Source organism: Amblyomma americanum, chromosome 5, assembly GCF_052857255.1.
Source record: "Amblyomma americanum isolate KBUSLIRL-KWMA chromosome 5, ASM5285725v1, whole genome shotgun sequence".
Lineage (NCBI taxonomy): Eukaryota > Metazoa > Arthropoda > Arachnida > Ixodida > Ixodidae > Amblyomma > Amblyomma americanum.
Window position 1 is genome coordinate 42,220,336 of NC_135501.1, and position 24,231 is coordinate 42,244,566.

Below are 24,231 nucleotides of genomic sequence, written 5' to 3' on the forward strand. Positions count from 1 at the left end.
GCAGCAGCAGCAGCAGCAGCAGCAGCAGCAGCAGCAGCAGCAGCAGCAGCAGCAGCAGCAGCAGCAGCAGCAGCAGCAGCAGCAGCAGCAGCAGCAGCAGCAGCAGCAGCAGCAGCAGCAGCAGCAGCAGCAGCAGCAGCAGCAGCAGCAGCAGCAGCAGCAGCAGCAGCAGCAGCAGCAGCAGCAGCAGCAGCAGCAGCAGCAGCAGCAGCAGCAGCAGCAGCAGCAGCAGCAGCAGCAGCAGCAGCAGCAGCAGCAGCAGCAGCAGCAGCAGCAGCAGCAGCAGCAGCAGCAGCAGCAGCAGCAGCAGCAGCAGCAGCAGCAGCAGCAGCAGCAGCAGCAGCAGCAGCAGCAGCAGCAGCAGCAGCAGCAGCAGCAGCAGCAGCAGCAGCAGCAGCAGCAGCAGCAGCAGCAGCAGCAGCAGCAGCAGCAGCAGCAGCAGCAGCAGCAGCAGCAGCAGCAGCAGCAGCAGCAGCAGCAGCAGCAGCAGCAGCAGCAGCAGCAGCAGCAGCAGCAGCAGCAGCAGCAGCAGCAGCAGCAGCAGCAGCAGCAGCAGCAGCAGCAGCAGCAGCAGCAGCAGCAGCAGCAGCAGCAGCAGCAGCAGCAGCAGCAGCAGCAGCAGCAGCAGCAGCAGCAGCAGCAGCAGCAGCAGCAGCAGCAGCAGCAGCAGCAGCAGCAGCAGCAGCAGCAGCAGCAGCAGCAGCAGCAGCAGCAGCAGCAGCAGCAGCAGCAGCAGCAGCAGCAGCAGCAGCAGCAGCAGCAGCAGCAGCAGCAGCAGCAGCAGCAGCAGCAGCAGCAGCAGCAGCAGCAGCAGCAGCAGCAGCAGCAGCAGCAGCAGCAGCAGCAGCAGCAGCAGCAGCAGCAGCAGCAGCAGCAGCAGCAGCAGCAGCAGCAGCAAGCAGCAGCAGCAGCAGCAGCAGCAGCAGCAGCAGCAGCAGCAGCAGCAGCAGCAGCAGCAGCAGCAGCAGCAGCAGCAGCAGCAGCAGCAGCAGCAGCAGCAGCAGCAGCAGCAGCAGCAGCAGCAGCAGCAGCAGCAGCAGCAGCAGCAGCAGCAGCAGCAGCAGCAGCAGCAGCAGCAGCAGCAGCAGCAGCAGCAGCAGCAGCAGCAGCAGCAGCAGCAGCAGCAGCAGCAGCAGCAGCAGCAGCAGCAGCAGCAGCAGCAGCAGCAGCAGCAGCAGCAGCAGCAGCAGCAGCAGCAGCAGCAGCAGCAGCAGCAGCAGCAGCAGCAGCAGCAGCAGCAGCAGCAGCAGCAGCAGCAGCAGCAGCAGCAGCAGCAGCAGCAGCAGCAGCAGCAGCAGCAGCAGCAGCAGCAGCAGCAGCAGCAGCAGCAGCAGCAGCAGCAGCAGCAGCAGCAGCAGCAGCAGCAGCAGCAGCAGCAGCAGCAGCAGCAGCAGCAGCAGCAGCAGCAGCAGCAGCAGCAGCAGCAGCAGCAGCAGCAGCAGCAGCAGCAGCAGCAGCAGCAGCAGCAGCAGCAGCAGCAGCAGCAGCAGCAGCAGCAGCAGCAGCAGCAGCAGCAGCAGCAGCAGCAGCAGCAGCAGCAGCAGCAGCAGCAGCAGCAGCAGCAGCAGCAGCAGCAGCAGCAGCAGCAGCAGCAGCAGCAGCAGCAGCAGCAGCAGCAGCAGCAGCAGCAGCAGCAGCAGCAGCAGCAGCAGCAGCAGCAGCAGCAGCAGCAGCAGCAGCAGCAGCAGCAGCAGCAGCAGCAGCAGCAGCAGCAGCAGCAGCAGCAGCAGCAGCAGCAGCAGCAGCAGCAGCAGCAGCAGCAGCAGCAGCAGCAGCAGCAGCAGCAGCAGCAGCAGCAGCAGCAGCAGCAGCAGCAGCAGCAGCAGCAGCAGCAGCAGCAGCAGCAGCAGCAGCAGCAGCAGCAGCAGCAGCAGCAGCAGCAGCAGCAGCAGCAGCAGCAGCAGCAGCAGCAGCAGCAGCAGCAGCAGCAGCAGCAGCAGCAGCAGCAGCAGCAGCAGCAGCAGCAGCAGCAGCAGCAGCAGCAGCAGCAGCAGCAGCAGCAGCAGCAGCAGCAGCAGCAGCAGCAGCAGCAGCAGCAGCAGCAGCAGCAGCAGCAGCAGCAGCAGCAGCAGCAGCACAGCAGCAGCAGCAGCAGCAGCAGCAGCAGCAGCAGCAGCAGCAGCAGCAGCAGCAGCAGCAGCAGCAGCAGCAGCAGCAGCAGCAGCAGCAGCAGCAGCAGCAGCAGCAGCAGCAGCAGCAGCAGCAGCAGCAGCAGCAGCAGCAGCAGCAGCAGCAGCAGCAGCAGCAGCAGCAGCAGCAGCAGCAGCAGCAGCAGCAGCAGCAGCAGCAGCAGCAGCAGCAGCAGCAGCAGCAGCAGCAGCAGCAGCAGCAGCAGCAGCAGCAGCAGCAGCAGCAGCAGCAGCTAGCAGCAGCAGCAGCAGCAGCAGCAGCAGCAGCAGCAGCAGCAGCAGCAGCAGCAGCAGCAGCAGCAGCAGCAGCAGCAGCAGCAGCAGCAGCAGCAGCAGCAGCAGCAGCAGCAGCAGCAGCAGCAGCAGCAGCAGCAGCAGCAGCAGCAGCAGCAGCAGCAGCAGCAGCAGCAGCAGCAGCAGCAGCAGCAGCAGCAGCAGCAGCAGCAGCAGCAGCAGCAGCAGCAGCAGCAGCAGCAGCAGCAGCAGCAGCAGCAGCAGCAGCAGCAGCAGCAGCAGCAGCAGCAGCAGCAGCAGCAGCAGCAGCAGCAGCAGCAGCAGCAGCAGCAGCAGCAGCAGCAGCAGCAGCAGCAGCAGCAGCAGCAGCAGCAGCAGCAGCAGCACAGCAGCAGCAGCAGCAGCAGCAGCAGCAGCAGCAGCAGCAGCAGCAGCAGCAGCAGCAGCAGCAGCAGCAGCAGCAGCAGCAGCAGCAGCAGCAGCAGCAGCAGCAGCAGCAGCAGCAGCAGCAGCAGCAGCAGCAGCAGCAGCAGCAGCAAGCAGCAGCAGCAGCAGCAGCAGCAGCAGCAGCAGCAGCAGCAGCAGCAGCAGCAGCAGCAGCAGCAGCAGCAGCAGCAGCAGCAGCAGCAGCAGCAGCAGCAGCAGCAGCAGCAGCAGCAGCAGCAGCAGCAGCAGCAGCAGCAGCAGCAGCAGCAGCAGCAGCAGCAGCAGCAGCAGCAGCAGCAGCAGCAGCAGCAGCAGCAGCAGCAGCAGCAGCAGCAGCAGCAGCAGCAGCAGCAGCAGCAGCAGCAGCAGCAGCAGCAGCAGCAGCAGCAGCAGCAGCAGCAGCAGCAGCAGCAGCAGCAGCAGCAGCAGCAGCAGCAGCAGCAGCAGCAGCAGCAGCAGCAGCAGCAGCAGCAGCAGCAGCAGCAGCAGCAGCAGCAGCAGCAGCAGCAGCAGCAGCAGCAGCAGCAGCAGCAGCAGCAGCAGCAGCAGCAGCAGCAGCAGCAGCAGCAGCAGCAGCAGCAGCAGCAGCAGCAGCAGCAGCAGCAGCAGCAGCAGCAGCAGCAGCAGCAGCAGCAGCAGCAGCAGCAGCAGCAGCAGCAGCAGCAGCAGCAGCAAGCAGCAGCAGCAGCAGCAGCAGCAGCAGCAGCAGCAGCAGCAGCAGCAGCAGCAGCAGCAGCAGCAGCAGCAGCAGCAGCAGCAGCAGCAGCAGCAGCAGCAGCAGCAGCAGCAGCAGCAGCAGCAGCAGCAGCAGCAGCAGCAGCAGCAGCAGCAGCAGCAGCAGCAGCAGCAGCAGCAGCAGCAGCAGCAGCAGCAGCAGCAGCAGCAGCAGCAGCAGCAGCAGCAGCAGCAGCAGCAGCAGCAGCAGCAGCAGCAGCAGCAGCAGCAGCAGCAGCAGCAGCAGCAGCAGCAGCAGCAGCAGCAGCAGCAGCAGCAGCAGCAGCAGCAGCAGCAAGCAGCAGCAGCAGCAGCAGCAGCAGCAGCAGCAGCAGCAGCAGCAGCAGCAGCAGCAGCAGCAGCAGCAGCAGCAGCAGCAGCAGCAGCAGCAGCAGCAGCAGCAGCAGCAGCAGCAGCAGCAGCAGCAGCAGCAGCAGCAGCAGCAGCAGCAGCAGCAGCAGCAGCAGCAGCAGCAGCAAGCAGCAGCAGCAGCAGCAGCAGCAGCAGCAGCAGCAGCAGCAGCAGCAGCAGCAGCAGCAGCAGCAGCAGCAGCAGCAGCAGCAGCAGCAGCAGCAGCAGCAGCAGCAGCAGCAGCAGCAGCAGCAGCAGCAGCAGCAGCAGCAGCAGCAGCAGCAGCAGCAGCAGCAGCAGCAGCAGCAGCAGCAGCAGCAGCAGCAGCAGCAGCAGCAGCAGCAGCAGCAGCAGCAGCAGCAGCAGCAGCAGCAGCAGCAGCAGCAGCAGCAGCAGCAGCAGCAAGCAGCAGCAGCAGCAGCAGCAGCAGCAGCAGCAGCAGCAGCAGCAGCAGCAGCAGCAGCAGCAGCAGCAGCAGCAGCAGCAGCAGCAGCAGCAGCAGCAGCAGCAGCAGCAGCAGCAGCAGCAGCAGCAGCAGCAGCAGCAGCAGCAGCAGCAGCAGCAGCAGCAGCAGCAGCAGCAGCAGCAGCAGCAGCAGCAGCAGCAGCAGCAGCAGCAGCAGCAGCAGCAGCAGCAGCAGCAGCAGCAGCAGCAGCAGCAGCAGCAGCAGCAGCAGCAGCAGCAGCAGCAGCAGCAGCAGCAGCAGCAGCAAGCAGCAGCAGCAGCAGCAGCAGCAGCAGCAGCAGCAGCAGCAGCAGCAGCAGCAGCAGCAGCAGCAGCAGCAGCAGCAGCAGCAGCAGCAGCAGCAGCAGCCAGCAGCAGCAGCAGCAGCAGCAGCAGCAGCAGCAGCAGCAGCAGCAGCAGCAGCAGCAGCAGCAGCAGCAGCAGCAGCAGCAGCAGCAGCAGCAGCAGCAGCAGCAGCAGCAGCAGCAGCAGCAGCAGCAGCAGCAGCAGCAGCAGCAGCAGCAGCAGCAGCAGCAGCAGCAGCAGCAGCAGCAGCAGCAGCAGCAGCAGCAGCAGCAGCAGCAGCAGCAGCAGCAGCAGCAGCAGCAGCAGCAGCAGCAGCAGCAGCAGCAGCAGCAGCAGCAGCAGCAGCAGCAGCAGCAGCAGCAGCAGCAGCAGCAGCAGCAGCAGCAGCAGCAGCAGCAGCAGCAGCAGCAGCAGCAGCAGCAGCAGCAGCAGCAGCAGCAGCAGCAGCAGCAGCAGCAGCAGCAGCAGCAGCAGCAGCAGCAGCAGCAGCAGCAGCAGCAGCAGCAGCAGCAGCAGCAGCAGCAGCAGCAGCAGCAGCAGCAGCAGCACAGCAGCAGCAGCAGCAGCAGCAGCAGCAGCAGCAGCAGCAGCAGCAGCAGCAGCAGCAGCAGCAGCAGCAGCAGCAGCAGCAGCAGCAGCAGCAGCAGCAGCAGCAGCAGCAGCAGCAGCAGCAGCAGCAGCAGCAGCAGCAGCAGCAGCAGCAGCAGCAGCAGCAGCAGCAGCAGCAGCAGCAGCAGCAGCAGCAGCAGCAGCAGCAGCAGCAGCAGCAGCAGCAGCAGCAGCAGCAGCAGCAGCAGCAGCAGCAGCAGCAGCAGCAGCAGCAGCAGCAGCAGCAGCAGCAGCAGCAGCAGCAGCAGCAGCAGCAGCAGCAGCAGCAGCAGCAGCAGCAGCAGCAGCAGCAGCAGCAGCAGCAGCAGCAGCAGCAGCAGCAGCAGCAGCAGCAGCAGCAGCAGCAGCAGCAGCAGCAGCAGCAGCAGCAGCAGCAGCAGCAGCAGCAGCAGCAGCAGCAGCAGCAGCAGCAGCAGCAGCAGCAGCAGCAGCAGCAGCAGCAGCAGCAGCAGCAGCAGCAGCAGCAGCAGCAGCAGCAGCAGCAGCAGCAGCAGCAGCAGCAGCAGCAGCAGCAGCAGCAGCAGCAGCAGCAGCAGCAGCAGCAGCAGCAGCAGCAGCAGCAGCAGCAGCAGCAGCAGCAGCAGCAGCAGCAGCAGCAGCAGCAGCAGCAGCAGCAGCAGCAGCAGCAGCAGCAGCAGCAGCAGCAGCAGCAGCAGCAGCAGCAGCAGCAGCAGCAGCAGCAGCAGCAGCAGCAGCAGCAGCAGCAGCAGCAGCAGCAGCAGCAGCAGCAGCAGCAGCAGCAGCAGCAGCAGCAGCAGCAGCAGCAGCAGCAGCAGCAGCAGCAGCAGCAGCAGCAGCAGCAGCAGCAGCAGCAGCAGCAGCAGCAGCAGCAGCAGCAGCAGCAGCAGCAGCAGCAGCAGCAGCAGCAGCAGCAGCAGCAGCAGCAGCAGCAGCAGCAGCAGCAGCAGCAGCAGCAGCAGCAGCAGCAGCAGCAGCAGCAGCAGCAGCAGCAGCAGCAGCAGCAGCAGCAGCAGCAGCAGCAGCAGCAGCAGCAGCAGCAGCAGCAGCAAGCAGCAGCAGCAGCAGCAGCAGCAGCAGCAGCAGCAGCAGCAGCAGCAGCAGCAGCAGCAGCAGCAGCAGCAGCAGCAGCAGCAGCAGCAGCAGCAGCAGCAGCAGCAGCAGCAGCAGCAGCAGCAGCAGCAGCAGCAGCAGCAGCAGCAGCAGCAGCAGCAGCAGCAGCAGCAGCAGCAGCAGCAGCAGCAGCAGCAGCAGCAGCAGCAGCAGCAGCAGCAGCAGCAGCAGCAGCAGCAGCAGCAGCAGCAGCAGCAGCAGCAGCAGCAGCAGCAGCAGCAGCAGCAGCAGCAGCAGCAGCAGCAGCAGCAGCAGCAGCAGCAGCAGCAGCAGCAGCAGCAGCAGCAGCAGCAGCAGCAGCAGCAGCAGCAGCAGCAGCAGCAGCAGCAGCAGCAGCAGCAGCAGCAGCAGCAGCAGCAGCAGCAGCAGCAGCAGCAGCAGCAGCAGCAGCAGCAGCAGCAGCAGCAGCAGCAGCAGCAGCAGCAGCAGCAGCAGCAGCAGCAGCAGCAGCAGCAGCAGCAGCAGCAGCAGCAGCAGCAGCAGCAGCAGCAGCAGCAGCAGCAGCAGCAGCAGCAGCAGCAGCAGCAGCAGCAGCAGCAGCAGCAGCAGCAGCAGCAGCAGCAGCAGCAGCAGCAGCAGCAGCAGCAGCAGCAGCAGCAGCAGCAGCAGCAGCAGCAGCAGCAGCAGCAGCAGCAGCAGCAGCAGCAGCAGCAGCAGCAGCAGCAGCAGCAGCAGCAGCAGCAGCAGCAGCAGCAGCAGCAGCAGCAGCAGCAGCAGCAGCAGCAGCAGCAGCAGCAGCAGCAGCAGCAGCAGCAGCAGCAGCAGCAGCAGCAGCAGCAGCAGCAGCAGCAGCAGCAGCAGCAGCAGCAGCAGCAGCAGCAGCAGCAGCAGCAGCAGCAGCAGCAGCAGCAGCAGCAGCAGCAGCAGCAGCAGCAGCAGCAGCAGCAGCAGCAGCAGCAGCAGCAGCAGCAGCAGCAGCAGCAGCAGCAGCAGCAGCAGCAGCAGCAGCAGCAGCAGCAGCAGCAGCAGCAGCAGCAGCAGCAGCAGCAGCAGCAGCAGCAGCAGCAGCAGCAGCAGCAGCAGCAGCAGCAGCAGCAGCAGCAGCAGCAGCAGCAGCAGCAGCAGCAGCAGCAGCAGCAGCAGCAGCAGCAGCAGCAGCAGCAGCAGCAGCAGCAGCAGCAGCAGCAGCAGCAGCAGCAGCAGCAGCAGCAGCAGCAGCAGCAGCAGCAGCAGCAGCAGCAGCAGCAGCAGCAGCAGCAGCAGCAGCAGCAGCAGCAGCAGCAGCAGCAGCAGCAGCAGCAGCAGCAGCAGCAGCAGCAGCAGCAGCAGCAGCAGCAGCAGCAGCAGCAGCAGCAGCAGCAGCAGCAGCAGCAGCAGCAGCAGCAGCAGCAGCAGCAGCAGCAGCAGCAGCAGCAGCAGCAGCAGCAGCAGCAGCAGCAGCAGCAGCAGCAGCAGCAGCAGCAGCAGCAGCAGCAGCAGCAGCAGCAGCAGCAGCAGCAGCAGCAGCAGCAGCAGCAGCAGCAGCAGCAGCAGCAGCAGCAGCAGCAGCAGCAGCAGCAGCAGCAGCAGCAGCAGCAGCAGCAGCAGCAGCAGCAGCAGCAGCAGCAGCAGCAGCAGCAGCAGCAGCAGCAGCAGCAGCAGCAGCAGCAGCAGCAGCAGCAGCAGCAGCAGCAGCAGCAGCAGCAGCAGCAGCAGCAGCAGCAGCAGCAGCAGCAGCAGCAGCAGCAGCAGCAGCAGCAGCAGCAGCAGCAGCAGCAGCAGCAGCAGCAGCAGCAGCAGCAGCAGCAGCAGCAGCAGCAGCAGCAGCAGCAGCAGCAGCAGCAGCAGCAGCAGCAGCAGCAGCAGCAGCAGCAGCAGCAGCAGCAGCAGCAGCAGCAGCAGCAGCAGCAGCAGCAGCAGCAGCAGCAGCAGCAGCAGCAGCAGCAGCAGCAGCAGCAGCAGCAGCAGCAGCAGCAGCAGCAGCAGCAGCAGCAGCAGCAGCAGCAGCAGCAGCAGCAGCAGCAGCAGCAGCAGCAGCAGCAGCAGCAGCAGCAGCAGCAGCAGCAGCAGCAGCAGCAGCAGCAGCAGCAGCAGCAGCAGCAGCAGCAGCAGCAGCAGCAGCAGCAGCAGCAGCAGCAGCAGCAGCAGCAGCAGCAGCAGCAGCAGCAGCAGCAGCAGCAGCAGCAGCAGCAGCAGCAGCAGCAGCAGCAGCAGCAGCAGCAGCAGCAGCAGCAGCAGCAGCAGCAGCAGCAGCAGCAGCAGCAGCAGCAGCAGCAGCAGCAGCAGCAGCAGCAGCAGCAGCAGCAGCAGCAGCAGCAGCAGCAGCAGCAGCAGCAGCAGCAGCAGCAGCAGCAGCAGCAGCAGCAGCAGCAGCAGCAGCAGCAGCAGCAGCAGCAGCAGCAGCAGCAGCAGCAGCAGCAGCAGCAGCAGCAGCAGCAGCAGCAGCAGCAGCAGCAGCAGCAGCAGCAGCAGCAGCAGCAGCAGCAGCAGCAGCAGCAGCAGCAGCAGCAGCAGCAGCAGCAGCAGCAGCAGCAGCAGCAGCAGCAGCAGCAGCAGCAGCAGCAGCAGCAGCAGCAGCAGCAGCAGCAGCAGCAGCAGCAGCAGCAGCAGCAGCAGCAGCAGCAGCAGCAGCAGCAGCAGCAGCAGCAGCAGCAGCAGCAGCAGCAGCAGCAGCAGCAGCAGCAGCAGCAGCAGCAGCAGCAGCAGCAGCAGCAGCAGCAGCAGCAGCAGCAGCAGCAGCAGCAGCAGCAGCAGCAGCAGCAGCAGCAGCAGCAGCAGCAGCAGCAGCAGCAGCAGCAGCAGCAGCAGCAGCAGCAGCAGCAGCAGCAGCAGCAGCAGCAGCAGCAGCAGCAGCAGCAGCAGCAGCAGCAGCAGCAGCAGCAGCAGCAGCAGCAGCAGCAGCAGCAGCAGCAGCAGCAGCAGCAGCAGCAGCAGCAGCAGCAGCAGCAGCAGCAGCAGCAGCAGCAGCAGCAGCAGCAGCAGCAGCAGCAGCAGCAGCAGCAGCAGCAGCAGCAGCAGCAGCAGCAGCAGCAGCAGCAGCAGCAGCAGCAGCAGCAGCAGCAGCAGCAGCAGCAGCAGCAGCAGCAGCAGCAGCAGCAGCAGCAGCAGCAGCAGCAGCAGCAGCAGCAGCAGCAGCAGCAGCAGCAGCAGCAGCAGCAGCAGCAGCAGCAGCAGCAGCAGCAGCAGCAGCAGCAGCAGCAGCAGCAGCAGCAGCAGCAGCAGCAGCAGCAGCAGCAGCAGCAGCAGCAGCAGCAGCAGCAGCAGCAGCAGCAGCAGCAGCAGCAGCAGCAGCAGCAGCAGCAGCAGCAGCAGCAGCAGCAGCAGCAGCAGCAGCAGCCACCTTATGCTCTATGCTGCCACCTTATGCTGCCGCCTTATGCTGCGGCCACCTTATGCCCAGCTAACTTTCTGCCACAGCCTGCTGCACAGTTACACCCCCTGTTTCGGTACTGCATGTAGCTTTTAATACCTTAATGCGGCACTTACATACAGGAGCGCCCTTATTGAGCATCTTCAGATAACTGCTACCGCTACGGTTCTTCATAGCGTAACCAATCCCCCTTTCCATATGAATGGGGCCTCTGCTGCCGAGTTCTCATCGCGCGAGCCAGCGTTGAACAGTGGACCGCTTCTGCAACTGCTTAGCGACGAGAGAACTTTCGGATATAAGACTCTAGAACGAGCCTAGCCTTATCATTGCCGCTCTTGCCTAGAACTGTGGTTTTCTCCAATATTGCCCTACACGTGCACGAAGCAATGTGACGCACAAGATTAGCACTAGTGTCTGTTTTCTATGTTTTTGGCATGCTCCCGTAGCCGGTCATTAATACAGCGGCCAGTTATGAAGCCCCACATGAGAGGGGAATGCAGTACACCACTCCTATTGCACATTTGGTGTAGGCGATCCCATGTTTTTTGTTGCAGCCCCTGCCGGCACAACGCGTGATGCGAGGGCATAGCTTAGATAGCTTGTTGGGTGCTGAGAACACCAATGGCACACGGTGCCTGCCAGCCACTTTTTTAGGTTGTGCGTGAGTTGGTGTACATATGGACCACCACCGGCTTCGAAGAAGGGGGCTCAGATCTTTTTTAGGCGCCTTTGTGCTTCTGCAGGAGGGTTTCAGCGAGAGCTCAAATGACCGGGCCAGGGAAGCCTGCTGATAAAAGTCGCTCAACCTGATCATTGACACTCTGTTGCATTTTATGAGGGCAAGATTTTTAAAGCGCAGACTCCAGACAAAGCGACGCAATACCTCGTTTTACCACCTTGGAATGAGCCGAGTCGTAGCTAAGCAGCTCTTTGTTGACTCGGGGGGAGTACATCCAGCAAATATGGTCTCGGCAGAACATAAGCTTGAGGTCTAAAAAACGCAACGCCTGACTTTCAGGGAGTTCATGGGTAAAAACTAAACCTTTCCCGAGTCGATTAAAATTATTTAAAACAAGTGAAACAATATGGTCAAGGGATGTAGAGTTCTCTGGTCTTAAAATAATTAAAAAGTCATCAACATATCTAAAAGCTTTAAAAACTGGCCCCCCTTGAAAAGTCCGTGCAAGAAGGCGGTCAATTGAAGATAAAAATATGTCACATAAAATCGGAGCTACACATGAGCCAGTACAGATACCTTTACGCTGCAGAAAAAACTGGTTGTCATGAGAGATAAAAGTTACCTGCAAGTAGTATTCTAGTAATCTTAAAAAATTATCTACCGAAATTCAAGCTGAGTTCTGGAAGGCCACAGCCCCCGAGCCTTCAATGCTTTCTCTGACCGAAGCTAACAGCTCAGCATGTGGAACAGAATAAAACAAGTCTTGTATATCAATGGAAAAGGCTAAATCCATCCAATCGTTCGTCTGCACAAAATCGGCAATTTCTTGTGACTTCTTAATCAGAAAGGGGTCATCAACGGGAATGTGTTTAAGCTTGCTGAGCAAGAAACGACTGATGTTGTGTTGCCACGAGCCCTTCTCGCTAACAATAGTCCTAAATGGCATATCCGATTTGTGCGTTTCTGCCGAGAAGAAAACATCCAGGGAATTCTTTGAGCTGGCATCGATGGCAGTTGCCAAAGACGACAAATGCAGGCTGCTGCAAAAGGCAATGAATTTTGTTTTCACCCTGGCTTGGCTTCGTATTACGTGCACAAAATTTTTACGGGAGCATGGAAGCATGCTACGGGAGCATGCTATGGGAGCATGCCAAAAACATAGAAAACAAAGACACTAGTGCTAATCTCGTGCGTCACATTGCTTCGTGCACGTGTAGGGCAAGGTTGGAGAAAACCACAGTTCTAGGCAAGAGCGGCAATGATAAGGCTAGGCTCGTTCTAGAGTATTATTTATCCGAAAGCTGTCCGATCGTTGTGTCTGTGACACGTCTGTACACGTTTATTTATCGGAATGTGCCTTTTTAGATTCTTTTTTTGATTAACTTGTGCGCATGCCTGATGTGCTGTTTCTGTGCCTTTTCCACGCGCATGCTTGACATTCTGTTCCTATATAACCCCTGTACCACAGCATGAATAAACAGTTGGTAGTAGCGCTCGTGAACCTGTTTTTTTGTGTCCCTTACTCTGTCCGTCGTCCGGTTTTTTGCGCTTCATAGTTTAAAACATGCATCACCAACTAGCCCGGCAGCTTGCTCTCCTGAAGTGCTCTTTATACCGCGAACTGCCTTGTACGATCACCGACCATCGTGCCATCATAGTTGTTCATCGGCCGTGGCAATAATCTGATAAGTCTTAACAGGCTCCTTCAAAGGTTAACCAGCACTTGAAGTGGCACTTGGTGTTCCTCTGCTGTTCGGCGTTTGTAAATCGAGGCGTGTCAAAAACAAAACCAAGGGGCACGCAAAAGCTTCAAGATGCCAAGCGCCATAACAAATCGAAACCCTTCTGGCCGCCTGTGGCGCGGCCAAGCATCGGTTTCCTTTGCTTCTAACATTCAGGTTGTGTTTTGTCTGGCTTCATGTGTGATAAAAGTGCACTATCGGTTTTAAAACAAGACTTACTTAAATATTCAATCGCGCAACCTTCCTTTGTCAGTCTGAGAAATTCGCGTCGCCATGTAGGAAGGAAAATTCTTCCAAGGTGGCGTCTCGTCCTATGACGTCACCACGCTTGTACTTGCGAGATTGGCCTGTGGTGGTGATACCTGTATTTTGGTTCTTGCTATTTTATACCTTACAAGAGCTTTGTTTTTAGTAAGAGCGGCGTTTTTGTGATCAGGGGCTGGCATTCTATCGATACAAGCCAACTTCAATTTCTCCTCAGTGTCCCTTTAAATGGTGATGTAATCGTCATATAAATCCTCGACGAGTTCCAGGATTCTCCTAAGCGCACAGCGCCAGGTGAAAGGCGTATTTAGGAATCATCCACAGGGGGGGGGGGGGAGCTTCCAACGCCTAAACACTTGCTTTGAAGGAAGGAAAGCAACGCGCCGAAGGCAACGCCTGCAATGTTGTGTAGTAGATTGAGCAGATAAGTTTTCTGAGCAGCGCGTTAATTGTACCTGTACTGCTGTGCTTGAAGGATACATGGCTGCCGTTGTGCAATCTTGCGTAAAGAACAAGCACCGCTATTCGCTGGGACTGTACAAAAGCAGCGGGCTTCCCAAAGCCTGTGGGCTTTCCACCAGGAGACGTATACATGCGCAAACTGTTGCTTCAGAGAGCTACAAAGATTACTGTTAGCCGTTAATTCTGAGCGTCCGTTCACGTTATCTACAAAGTTAGATGGGCGGAGTAGAGAGAAATTTATTTATTACTTATAAGAGCGACGTTAAGAAAGCGAATACGCTGGAAACCACGGATGTGATTGATGTGCTGGGAACATCAGGTAGGGGCGGCCATCACGCTTTCAAGTATACGGTACCGCGGAAAGAAGGTTAATTGGTTTAATCATAGAACCCGCAGAAAACGAAAGTAATGTTCAAGCCTAGCAAGAGAACAGCAGTTCACAATTGGAAGGGAGGGGCTGGAAGTGGTAAAGGAATATGGGGAGGTAGTGACAGCCGATCCGGATCATAAGAGGGAAATAACTAGAAGAATAAGAATGGGATGGAGCGCGCAGTATGGCATGTTCTCTCAGATCATGAATAGCAGTTTACCAATACCCCTCAAGAGGAAAGTGCACAACAGCTGTATCTTGCCGGTACTCACCTACGGGGAAGAAACGTGGAGGCTAACGAAAATGGTTCAGCTTAAGTTAAGGACAACGCAGCGAGTCATGGAAAGAAAAATGATAGGTATAAATTTAAGAGACCGGAAGCAGGGAGAATGGGTGAGAGGACAAACGCGGTTTAATGACATCCTAGTCGAAATCAAGAGGAAGAAATGGGCTTGGGCGGGGCATGTGATGCGAAGGCAAGGCAACCGTTGGTCTTTAAGGGTAACGGAGTGGATTCCAAGAGAAGGCAAGCGTAGCAGGGGGCGGCAGAAGGTTAGGCTCTGCACTTAAGGTATTCTGCGCATAGGATGGGCGCAGACGGCAAAGGACCGGGTAATTGGAGAGACATGGGGAGGCCTTTGCCCTGCTGTGGGTGTAGTCAGGCTGATGATGATGATGATGATCACCGCGGACAAGACAATCGCGGCATTGAGATATTTTTTCCACTGACTGTATTGCTTAGCGCCATTCGAAGAAGCACGGCAGGATGCGGCGAAGACAACGCAGATTTGAAGCATCACCATCCGTGGTGTCATCATCGAGCTTCTCCAACTTATCTGACGCTGTTGTATAAGCACGTCCCTAAATAGGCGATTATATCTCCCATTTTAAATGATGACGCTAAAAACTATTAAGCTGCTTTGCTTTCAAGCTTCATACATTGTAATCTCTTTCCGGAATTGTCAAAACACGATTTAGGTTCTCTCATATCCATCACCAAGTTTTTCACATTTCTGCAATTAACGTACTCTTTGTGATAAAAGGTTTGAAGTTGATAGCATTTCTCCGACTTCTGCAGTAATTGCACATTATACGCTCAAAGCAGACGTTCTGACAGGTGACATAAAAAACCATATTCTTCTCTTCGTTTCCTGTAAGGGGTAAATACCATATGAGTCATATCAGTAAAATTTCAGCGAGAGAACTGAAATAAATTAACTTGTTACCCTAACGCAAAACGTTGCACGTGCCGACTGAAATACTGTGTTCATACGAACGACGGGAATGGTGCGAACCAAGCGCTTGAGTGAATTTCTAACAACCGTATGCTGCTAGCTTTCGTATTCGTTAAGCAAACTAGAAAAAACCGCAAGTCATCTACAAGGACTGACTTCTCAAAAAGAATTCGGAAAAAGAAAAAACTGTACAGTTTTCCTTCTAGTGCAGGAAAAAAAGGCTGGGTAAGAATTGTTGGAACTCTGAGCTATTTTCACACATGTGTTGACTGTTTATTGTGTATTGTATGCGTGCATTGCACTATAGGCATTACAGGGTGTGTTAGACGTGGCTATTAAAATTAATTCAAAGCATCAAAAAGAGCCATCAATTGAGGCATATACAGTGATGTATGACAGAGTGTTCTAGTCTTGGACAGTTATAACGAACAAAGAATAACGAAACACATCACGTTTATAGGAAATTTTTCTGACCTCGAGGCTGTGGTCATGTTTCGTCGGTATAGAGTTTATTGCCTGGATAGACTTTTCGCGATTTATGCCTAAAGTAGAATAATAAATATTTTCGGAAATCCTTTAATCTGACATTTCTTGCGGCATCCCTCAGCACTTGCCATTTAGGCTTATACTTGTTTCATGTCATGCTATAATTCCTACCATATTATCTTAGAAAGAATTACTTGCCGTAATATGAATACTCACATAAATCATTCAGCTTCTTTTACTTCACTGATAGCTTTCTTTCATTTGCAAATGATGCTGGACACAGCCTCACAATTGGTGGAGATTTCAACATAGATCTTTTGAAAGACTCAAAGCCTTCCTCAACCTTCACATCTATACTTGAGTCTAATGGTTTCTTTAGTATTGTCACCTCACCCACGCGTATTACCGCGTTGACATCATTATTACTCGACACATTTATTACCAATGGGACCCTCGCGGGTGAACGAAGCCCCAGTGTCGGAAGAGTTCAGTGCCTGCTAAAGGTGGTGTCACGGCCAACGTGGCTCGAACCTTCATCACCTGCAGCACATTTAATACAAATGTGTCTTTCGAGGATACAGTATCCGGTATGATAAGCTCGGATATCAGCGATCATTTGCCCATATTTTTATCTTTGAAACAGCATATTGTGCCCCTGCCTTGTGAAAACGAAAATTATACGCTTCGTCTGATAACGCCAAGTACGCTAGAATGTTTCAGAAAAGGAATAGCCGGAACAAGTTGGAGAAGAATTATGGCCGTCAGTGATGCAAATGAGACATACGAAAATTTTCTAGCTGCGTTAAAAATAATATGTAATCAGTCTTTCCCTGTTCAAACGCATCGAAAGTATAAGAAATCACGTAAACCGTGGATCTCAAGGCACCTTATTAAGTTAATAACAATAAAAAAATAAACTGTATCAGTCCTTCCTGCAAATCCGTGATCCGAGGAAATGGATGGATTTTAAAACCCTTCGAAATAAAATAAACAAGAAGAAACAGAAAGCCAAGAGTGAGTACTATCATCGCATTTTCCATAAAAAAGCATAAAAAGAAGTGGCGTCATGTGGCGGAAGTTAAACGAAATGCTGAATGGAAAATCTGGTGGCAGTCATATGGACAGTCTGACTATCGATGGCGAAACAATAAATGAGGTAAAACTGGCAGATAGATTCAATGACTTTTTTGTAGAATTAGGGAACAGAAACAATGACTTAGATACTGCTTCAAGCATTCCAGTTGTTCTACAATCAATATTCTTTGCACCCACTTCCTTCCATGAACTCTGTAAAATTTTTAATGGCTTCAAAAACAGCCATTGGTAAGATGCGGATGGCATAGAAATTGGGCCAGTGAAATATGTAATAGATTTAATTTCACCTTTGTTAACACATATTTTCAATGCTGCACTTTCCGCTAGTGTTTTTCCGGAACAGATGCAGATAGCGAAGGTCGTCGTTGTTCATAAAGGAGGTGATAAAAACAGCCTAACAAATTATCGCCCAAAATCTATATTGCCCATATTTTCTAAAGGCCTGGAAAAAATATTTAATGTCCGTATAGAGAGTTTTTCGCAAAAACATGACCTAATTACTGACTGTCAGTATGGATTTAGAAAAAAACGCTCTACTGAGATTGCTCTTTTGCTACAAAATGATATGATCGTAGATAATTTTTAAAAAAGACTCATGGCGCTAGGTATATTTTTAGATTTCAGCAAGGCTTTTGATTGGGTAAATCATAAACTACTTATTTGTATACTCGAGTCCTATGGTTTCCGTGGGACACCATAAAACTTAATTAGGTCTTATTTAAGCAGACGCAGACAGTTTGTCCAAATACATGAAAAGAAATCGAGTAACCGACCGATAAAATCTGGTGTGCCGCAAGGTAGCATCCTTGGTTCGGTACTTTTTCTTTATTATATAAATGATATTGTAGCAATCAGTAATACCTGTAAGTTCTTTATCTATGCAGAAGATTGCACCACATACGTAGAAGGAAAGGATTTGGGAAGCATTTTAAGAAAGGCAAGCTCTGTGCGTTGTAGCCTTCAAGATTGGTCTGTAAAGAGTAACCTAGTACTAAATGAATCTAAAACAAAATGTGTTCTTTTTCGTGCAGCATGGTATCAAACAAAAGTGGCTGGAAACATTACATTAGGCCCCTACTCAATCACAGTCGAAAAACACGTTAAAACTTTAGGAGTAATTTTCTCAGAAAACATGTCCTGGAATGAACATATTAACGCTATGTGTACAAAAATTCGCAAATCAGTTGGCGTGCTTAAGAGAACCCGGCATTCGCTTTCTGTCGCAATAAAAAAACTCATATACCATTCTCTTTCCCATTCTCATCTGTGTTACTGTGTGTCAGCTTGGGGAAATACGACGTCCCAAAACCTGCATAAATGTACTATTTTACAAAAAAAAAAAGCAGTATGAGCCATACAAAATGCACATTTTCCTGAACAGACGGAAGGATTTTTTCAGACACTTAAAATACTTAAAGTGGCAGACATGTATAATAAAAATCGACTAAGATGCTATAAAAGAGCAGTCCATGGAAAACTGGACTCATTTTTACCAAATGCCAAGCTCAAACACACCCACTGCGTGTACCCATATAGACACCAACCCCCATGGCAAATACCATTCTCACACACAGAGTGCGGTCGGAAGCGGGCAAGTTGTACTCTACCTTAACTAATAAACTACTTTGATCTAATCGGTATCGAAGTATTGACACTAAATAATCGGTGCCTAACAGAATTATTCTTGTAGGTAATATGCATCACATTTCACTAGACAAAATGAATGAAATATTCAATTACAAGTTCAATCGTGTTTTTCTGTGTCTCTTGTGTACTGCATGCATCTGCCTTCCAAGATTTACATATTTGATAACCATGTGCTATTTCGACACAGTTTTCTGTTGCAACATATGTTATCATAGATGACAGATCTGAGTGGTATTTCGGTCTTTGTAACTCTTGATAAGCATCGAATACATGTTTTTCTTTCTTTTGTTATCAGTCTGTGTGCATGCGTGTTTTTTTACTTGTACTATAGCCTGTCACTGCTCGAGAGCGGACGGGGCTTTTGTCAAGCTGCGAAACTTGCAGCTTTTTCTCCGCCGCCCTCTTTCACCACCTGTACACTTTGTTGGTGAAATAAATGCTAATTGATTGATGTATGTGGACTGCAACAAACCCATTAATATTCAAAAAAGGGTGATCACGCATAAGAGAAGTACAGTTGTAGTTTTAAGATGCATAATAAAATACTAAAATTCCATCGCAAGAATTCGAAAACTGATAATATCTTCTCACAATGCAACTACCATAATTTTTTCTTCCCAAGTCAGATGTAAAAGAGAGGCTTATATTTAAATTCCTTGCTTCTTCCTAAAATATTATCAACAGCCGTATGCCTACACGGATTGTTAGCGCGTCTTCTTCTAGAAGTGACGGGAATAGTTATGTTCATATTTAATGACATCCCAAGGCGCACAGCATTAAGATATAGGGTATAAATGGGCTTTCAAAATTTTAAAGCCAATTAAGGTACTTACTACTCTATAAATGGGGTAATCAGCGGCAGGTATCCTGAACGAAGACTGTATATGAAATTAACGAACATATAATACAAGCGAAAGTGATTCCAAGACTGAGCTTTACAGTACTCCATACAAACTTGTTGCACATTCTGCAGAAAAACCATTCAGTACAGCAGCCTTTGCCCAGAATAACAAATAGCCGGCAATCCGCTAAATTATTTGATAATCCAAGCATCAGCTTTTAATTATCCAAGAGGGACACTGCTCGACTAATTCACATTCTTTGTGTAAAGCTAAGAAAACGCAATGAACGACTTATTCCTCATCAGTTGCCAAGGCTAAATCCTGTGTAATTGTTGCCAACTAGATCACTGTCAACTGTATAAGGCACTCATTTAGGACACGACATGACTGTACTCTTATATATAAAAAAATAAGTTGGTTCACAAAACGTTACCTCAGTCTGTAAGCCAATAAACAGGGACGCCTGGAAAGTGTGACCTTCAGATGGCGTAAGCGTCACAGATTCCGCACAATACATCACCTTGTATGTTAAAGTGGTTTTCTAGCTTTAATACTGAATTTATTAGCATGATGTTTCATGTGCTGCGTAGTTACTTCAAAAGTTGCTCAGTTCCTTTTTTATGACATAGGACAATTTGAAGTCATTTACAGAGCCTTTATACTATTACCTTGAACATTTCTGTGACTTTTAATGCAACCATGTTACTACTAATTATGTGAATTTCTAATATCACGTGCTGTAATGGTGTTGCTTTCGTTGACTGCGTTGCGTTTTCCCGTAAGGGTAACCAAATTCGTATCAGTGATTGTGAACACACTAATGTTACTTGGATGCCTGCTGGGCAAGATCTTGTGCATTTAATTTTATTCGTTTCTTAAACTCATGTTCTTGAATATGTTCTCATTTCTAAACGTCCGTATTTACTTTGACATCTGAAGATATGTTTAATACACTTGGTCGGAGCTTGTATTGCATAAATACCATGTAGGCGGCATTAGGCCCTGCCATTCTCTGCACGAAAGAGCTACTCCCTGATGCCTCTTGAATAATGTACTTCGTGCTGCATGTGAATATCGGTCGATATTTTTCAAATTATTTAGCTTTGCAACATGTCTTTGGATATAGTACAATCGATTTTCAACACAGTATATTCGTTCCTGAATTTCAAACCATCTATGTGTCTTCGACCAACACAAGATAGCATGATACATTCAGAAGGCAGCTAAAAATGTTCATTTTAATGTTAGTTTCCAATATTATACTTTCCACTCAATTTTATACAAGCCTATAAAAAACTTTGAGGTAGCAGTTTGTGCAGGAGTAATAAATAAATGGCTGCGTTTAGACGAGATTTTGTTGTAAAAAATCAAAATGTTTTGAGAGGCGACAGGAGGGGTACAGTAAATCCATGCAGCCAAGCTGCAAAGCGCGGCTATTATAAAGTAAGAAAGTAACGAGCGAAATTCCGAACAAAGATTAAAGAACCGACTTGCCTGTTGCCAATGCCGTCTTCATGCAGGCCCGCAGCCTTCTTTCAGCCTCGGCGCCAATGATGCCATAGACTTCATCCTTCCACTGGTCCTTCATGTTGTAGAAGTCGGCCACAGATATGATATCCTTATGATTCAGGTAGAGAAATACTTCTCCTCGTTTCTTTTTGCTCAAACAATTCATGACACCTTCGAGGTAACGAGCCAAGTCAATCTTGAATCCAATGCAGAAGGCAACTGAAACAATTGTCCAATTGTAAATTGTTTCACTCTGAAAGTTTCAAACCCTTCTAAAGGCTTTTAATAGTGATGCACGAATAGTGCTTTCCAGAAGCCGAATCGAATAAGAATAGTACAATCTTGGTACCAAATAAAACACCAATAGCGTATATGAAAAGTGGTAGGACTGTTAACACTGTTTAGCGCGACAGTCATAGAGAGCTGTCAAGGTATTGATATTGTACGGTACGTCAAGGTGAGAATATGCGAGCGACTTCATATCGGTATAGTTGCAGATCACTATTTTAGCTTTCCCCACATACTTATTCTTCGACTAGCTCTCTTCTGCACTCCGCCGCTCTAGTCGCTTGGCAACACTGATGAACTTTTCCTCGTGCGACGCAGTTCGCACCAGCCGCCAGCGATGTATCGCTACATAACTCCACTTTCGCCATACTCGTCCTTCTCCTTCCAAGGTGACCACCTTCCAGAAGGTTCCTGTGGCGAGCACCCTCATGTGACGCATACTTATGCCATCACCATACCCTCCTTGTTCCAGGGTAACTATACCCTCTGTGTGGTTTCCATGATGACCACCCTCCTGTTTCGCATTTCTATGCTCTCGCCATACCCTCGTCCTTCCAGTGTGACCAACCTCCGTGTGCTGGCCACCTTCCCGTGGTAGCCATCTTCCGCTTGCGCCTTACACTCTCGCCATACCTACCTGGCTTGTCGCCGTGTTTGGAGTGCAGCGCCCGCGCTCGAGCTGCGCGATGACGTGCGTGGAGGTCTGGATTCACATTATGTAGAGCAGGGTCCACCCACAGCCTGTTTCGCCAGCCCTCTGGGATATGAAGAGTTTGGGCTTCCAAGACACAGGGCGGTGCGATTTTAAGGCGCTTTCCTGACCCCGTATGCGCGAAGCACGTGTACTGGCTAACAGTGTAGGCCTCCCGCAGCTTTCGGAACGCAAAAGCACCCTCAGACCCGAGAAGTCGGTCCTTGGAAGTTGTGATCGGGAGGTCTAACGCCCGCTTCACTTTCCGAATGAGGACGTAGAGTTACTGGCCGCACTGAGGTGTGGGTACTGGACAGTATACAGGATGCGGTTGGTAAAGTGGGCCTCTGCAAGACGGAGCGCGTCTCATCCACGTAAACCCCCGCGTCGGTTCGATACTCGCTGCATCTAGCGGGCTACCATGACCCAGGTGCGCTTGAGTTTCGGGATTGTTGCGGCTGCTTTGAGCCAATGGTGAATAGCGCGAAAAGAGCAAGGGCCAAGGGAAAAGAAAAACTCGACACGAGCGCTGTTCCGCAAATAACACTTTATTGGAAAATTACATAATATGTACCCACCTCGTGAACAGATAACCAAACGAATAACACCATAAAAACCACTGGGCGAAAAATTAAAGAGGTATGGAAGGTTGAGTAACAAGAGATATGGTGCAAAAAGAAGGAAACACCGTTCTTTAAACCAAGGAAGGGCAAAAGAAATTGAAAAGAAATCAGTTTAATGTGTAGTTTAGGTATTCGAGTTCCTTTGTGGTTAAAGAAATCGATGGTGTGCTAATACATAAACTTCGCTGTCTTGATGTCTACAAAGCTTCGAGGATTTCATGTGAGAGTCGATCCTTATAGGTTGCAGAGACTTGGAAATTTGAGCTTTGTCAAATAGGGGCGGACAACCTTTACACTCACAGCAGTGATCAACTAAGCTCGAGGACTTTGACCCTGAGGACGAATTTTAATGTTCTTTCAGGCGTACGTTTATGCAACGTCGTGTATGACTTAGGTAGGTCTTGTCAGAGGAAACTGGCATTTCATACACCACGCTCGATTTGCCCGGGATGAACCCGGAGCGACACGCTTTAGGACTTTTTCTATTTTGTCTCCACTGGTTTAATATTTTTCTACCGACGAGGTAACATATTTTTGGCAGCTTTCAGGGGCCGAAAAGTTTTACATTATAGCGCTTGGTTACGTTTCTAAGATCATGCGAAAGTTGGTGTTTGTACAGCACCACCAGCTTTTGCTTTTTATACTTGTCAGTTGCCTTTTTGACAGATTCTATTTTACCCAGCGGGTAAGATTTGGACAGGGTGAACTGATATCTTTTTAATTTCTTTTGTTCTTTCTTGATTGCGACAATGCCATTTCCTGCTTTTTGTATCATATATCTTGTTACTCTGCATTCCCATGTTTTGAATTCCTCGCCCTGCGTTTTTCATGGAGTAATCCTTTTGGTTATATTTTTACGCGGTTGCCATATATTTTGTGCTGTTTCTAATGAAGTTTTAGTCGTGAAAAAGCGCCCATGCCGTGTCTTGGTTCTTCCTTTGGTCCTTGTTCCTTTCGCGCTACCCTTCACCATAAGTCGAATGTAACTCTCCGAACGATCCGCGTTATAACTGAATATAGTACGCCGAAGGGACTGGTCCGATCCATTCGGGCCACTACACGGCGGCAATATTGGTGTACAACAATGCACAGGTCAATTGCCTCTCCTTCTACGCTGTGAGTGCTGATCGGGGCGAGGAAGTCGCAATCGCCCTCGCGGTTTCAAACCCCAAATGCCGAACTTTTATCACCGATTCGAAATTCACCTGTGAAGGCTATCTTAATGGTGAGGTCGGCACACTGGCCCACACATGCTATACAATGCAGTCGGCGACCTAGAACATGCGCATCGTGTGGGCGCCGACCCATCAGGGACTCCCAGAGAACGAAGTGGCAGACGCCGCTGCCCGCGCTTATCCTCCTGGCGTTCACTCTTCATCCCCGTGACGAGCTAGGACGACTGCTGTAGCGGTTCCGAGAAATAATATACGTCAGCAGAGCTCGGCACCGACGGACCTATCGTCCGGCAAAGGGGCTGACAATGTCAAAGTATGCCAAAGCAGAAGCCTCGGTGAGGTTGTACGTCGTCTTCCGTCAAATTGTTTACATCTGCCACTTCCTTCCTATCTATTGTACACGTTTTGCTCAATAAAGATCATTTGTAAGTCAGCGCTCGTGTTGTACGTTTCCTTCAACCTTGTCTTGTGTGCGCTGTTTTATAACAGAGTAGATTGGGCTGTAAAAGGCCGACGAAGGCGTTCTGCGGCAGCTCCAGACCGACACCTTTTGATGTGCGGCCCAGGTTACTCGCTACAACCGGAACGCAAGGCCCGAGGTTTGCACTGTGAAGAGAACCGCTGATTTAAATCTCAAATAGTGTGGATATGCCAATCCAGTCCCCCTCCCCTCCCCATCCTATGCCTACCAAAGAGGCATGGGAGCTAGGCCTTCCCTCTCTGGTGCTCGAAGGTCGGGGCCCAAGCGCCCCTTTCTCGCCGTGCTCGCGAGGCGGCTGGCACCTGCGACGGCCAGGACTACGCCTACTGACCAACTATGGCCGGTATTCACCATCTTCGCCGGCCCGCGTCGTCTATGATTGCGTAATTAAAGATGTTTCACAAGCAAGCTATATTTGCCTCCATGCACAGTACCAAATTTTTGCGTGGTTCACGTGGTAGCTACTCTCCATTTACACTTCCCTACCCTGCCATTATACAATCCTCCTTCCACTGCAACCATCTTCAGGTTGTCGGCTCCTCTGCTCAAGCCACATCCTCCTCCTTCGACGGCAACCCCTTTCTGAACAGCTCACGTCGTACCCACCCTACTTTAGCCTTTCTACCCTATGGCCGTACTGTCATCCTCCTTCCAACCTAACTACTCTTCAAGCTTTGCCGTGGCAACCAGTTCCCAATTGCGCCTTCGTAGGGTTTGGCCATGCTCACCTAGCGCGCGGTATCCATTCTTTAGTTAGAGATTCCACCACTCTGGTGACATTTTCATCTTTGCATGACAACCACCTTCTTCACGGTTCTGATGTAACACCCCTCCCCCCTCCTGATTGAGCATACCTATGCTCTTGCCGTACCCTCCTCCTTCCGTGGTAATACTTGTCCTCCCTCTAGGCTACCTACCCTCCGGGTGTTTCTCGTGGAAACCGCCCATCGGTTACGCCTTTTTACGCTCTCGCCATACCCTCCTGATTCCGCGGCGACGATCGTTTGGTTGCGCATTCGTCCGTTCTCTCATTCGGCATCAGGGTCCGCTGTACCACCTATGACTTGCC

The 24,231-nt window shown here is 52.8% G+C and overlaps 1 protein-coding gene across 2 annotated transcripts in view; it reads right to left on the reverse strand.

Annotated features, from left to right (window-relative positions):
• LOC144132410 (uncharacterized) overlaps positions 1-24,231 on the reverse strand; it is an 81,703-nt gene that overhangs the window by 37,564 nt on the left and 19,908 nt on the right. For both annotated transcript variants that reach the window (XM_077664808.1, XM_077664809.1), the window contains one exon: positions 19,890-20,123. In XM_077664808.1, coding sequence (XP_077520934.1) covers positions 19,890-20,123 — 234 coding nt within the window. The remainder of the gene's footprint in view (positions 1-19,889; positions 20,124-24,231) is intronic.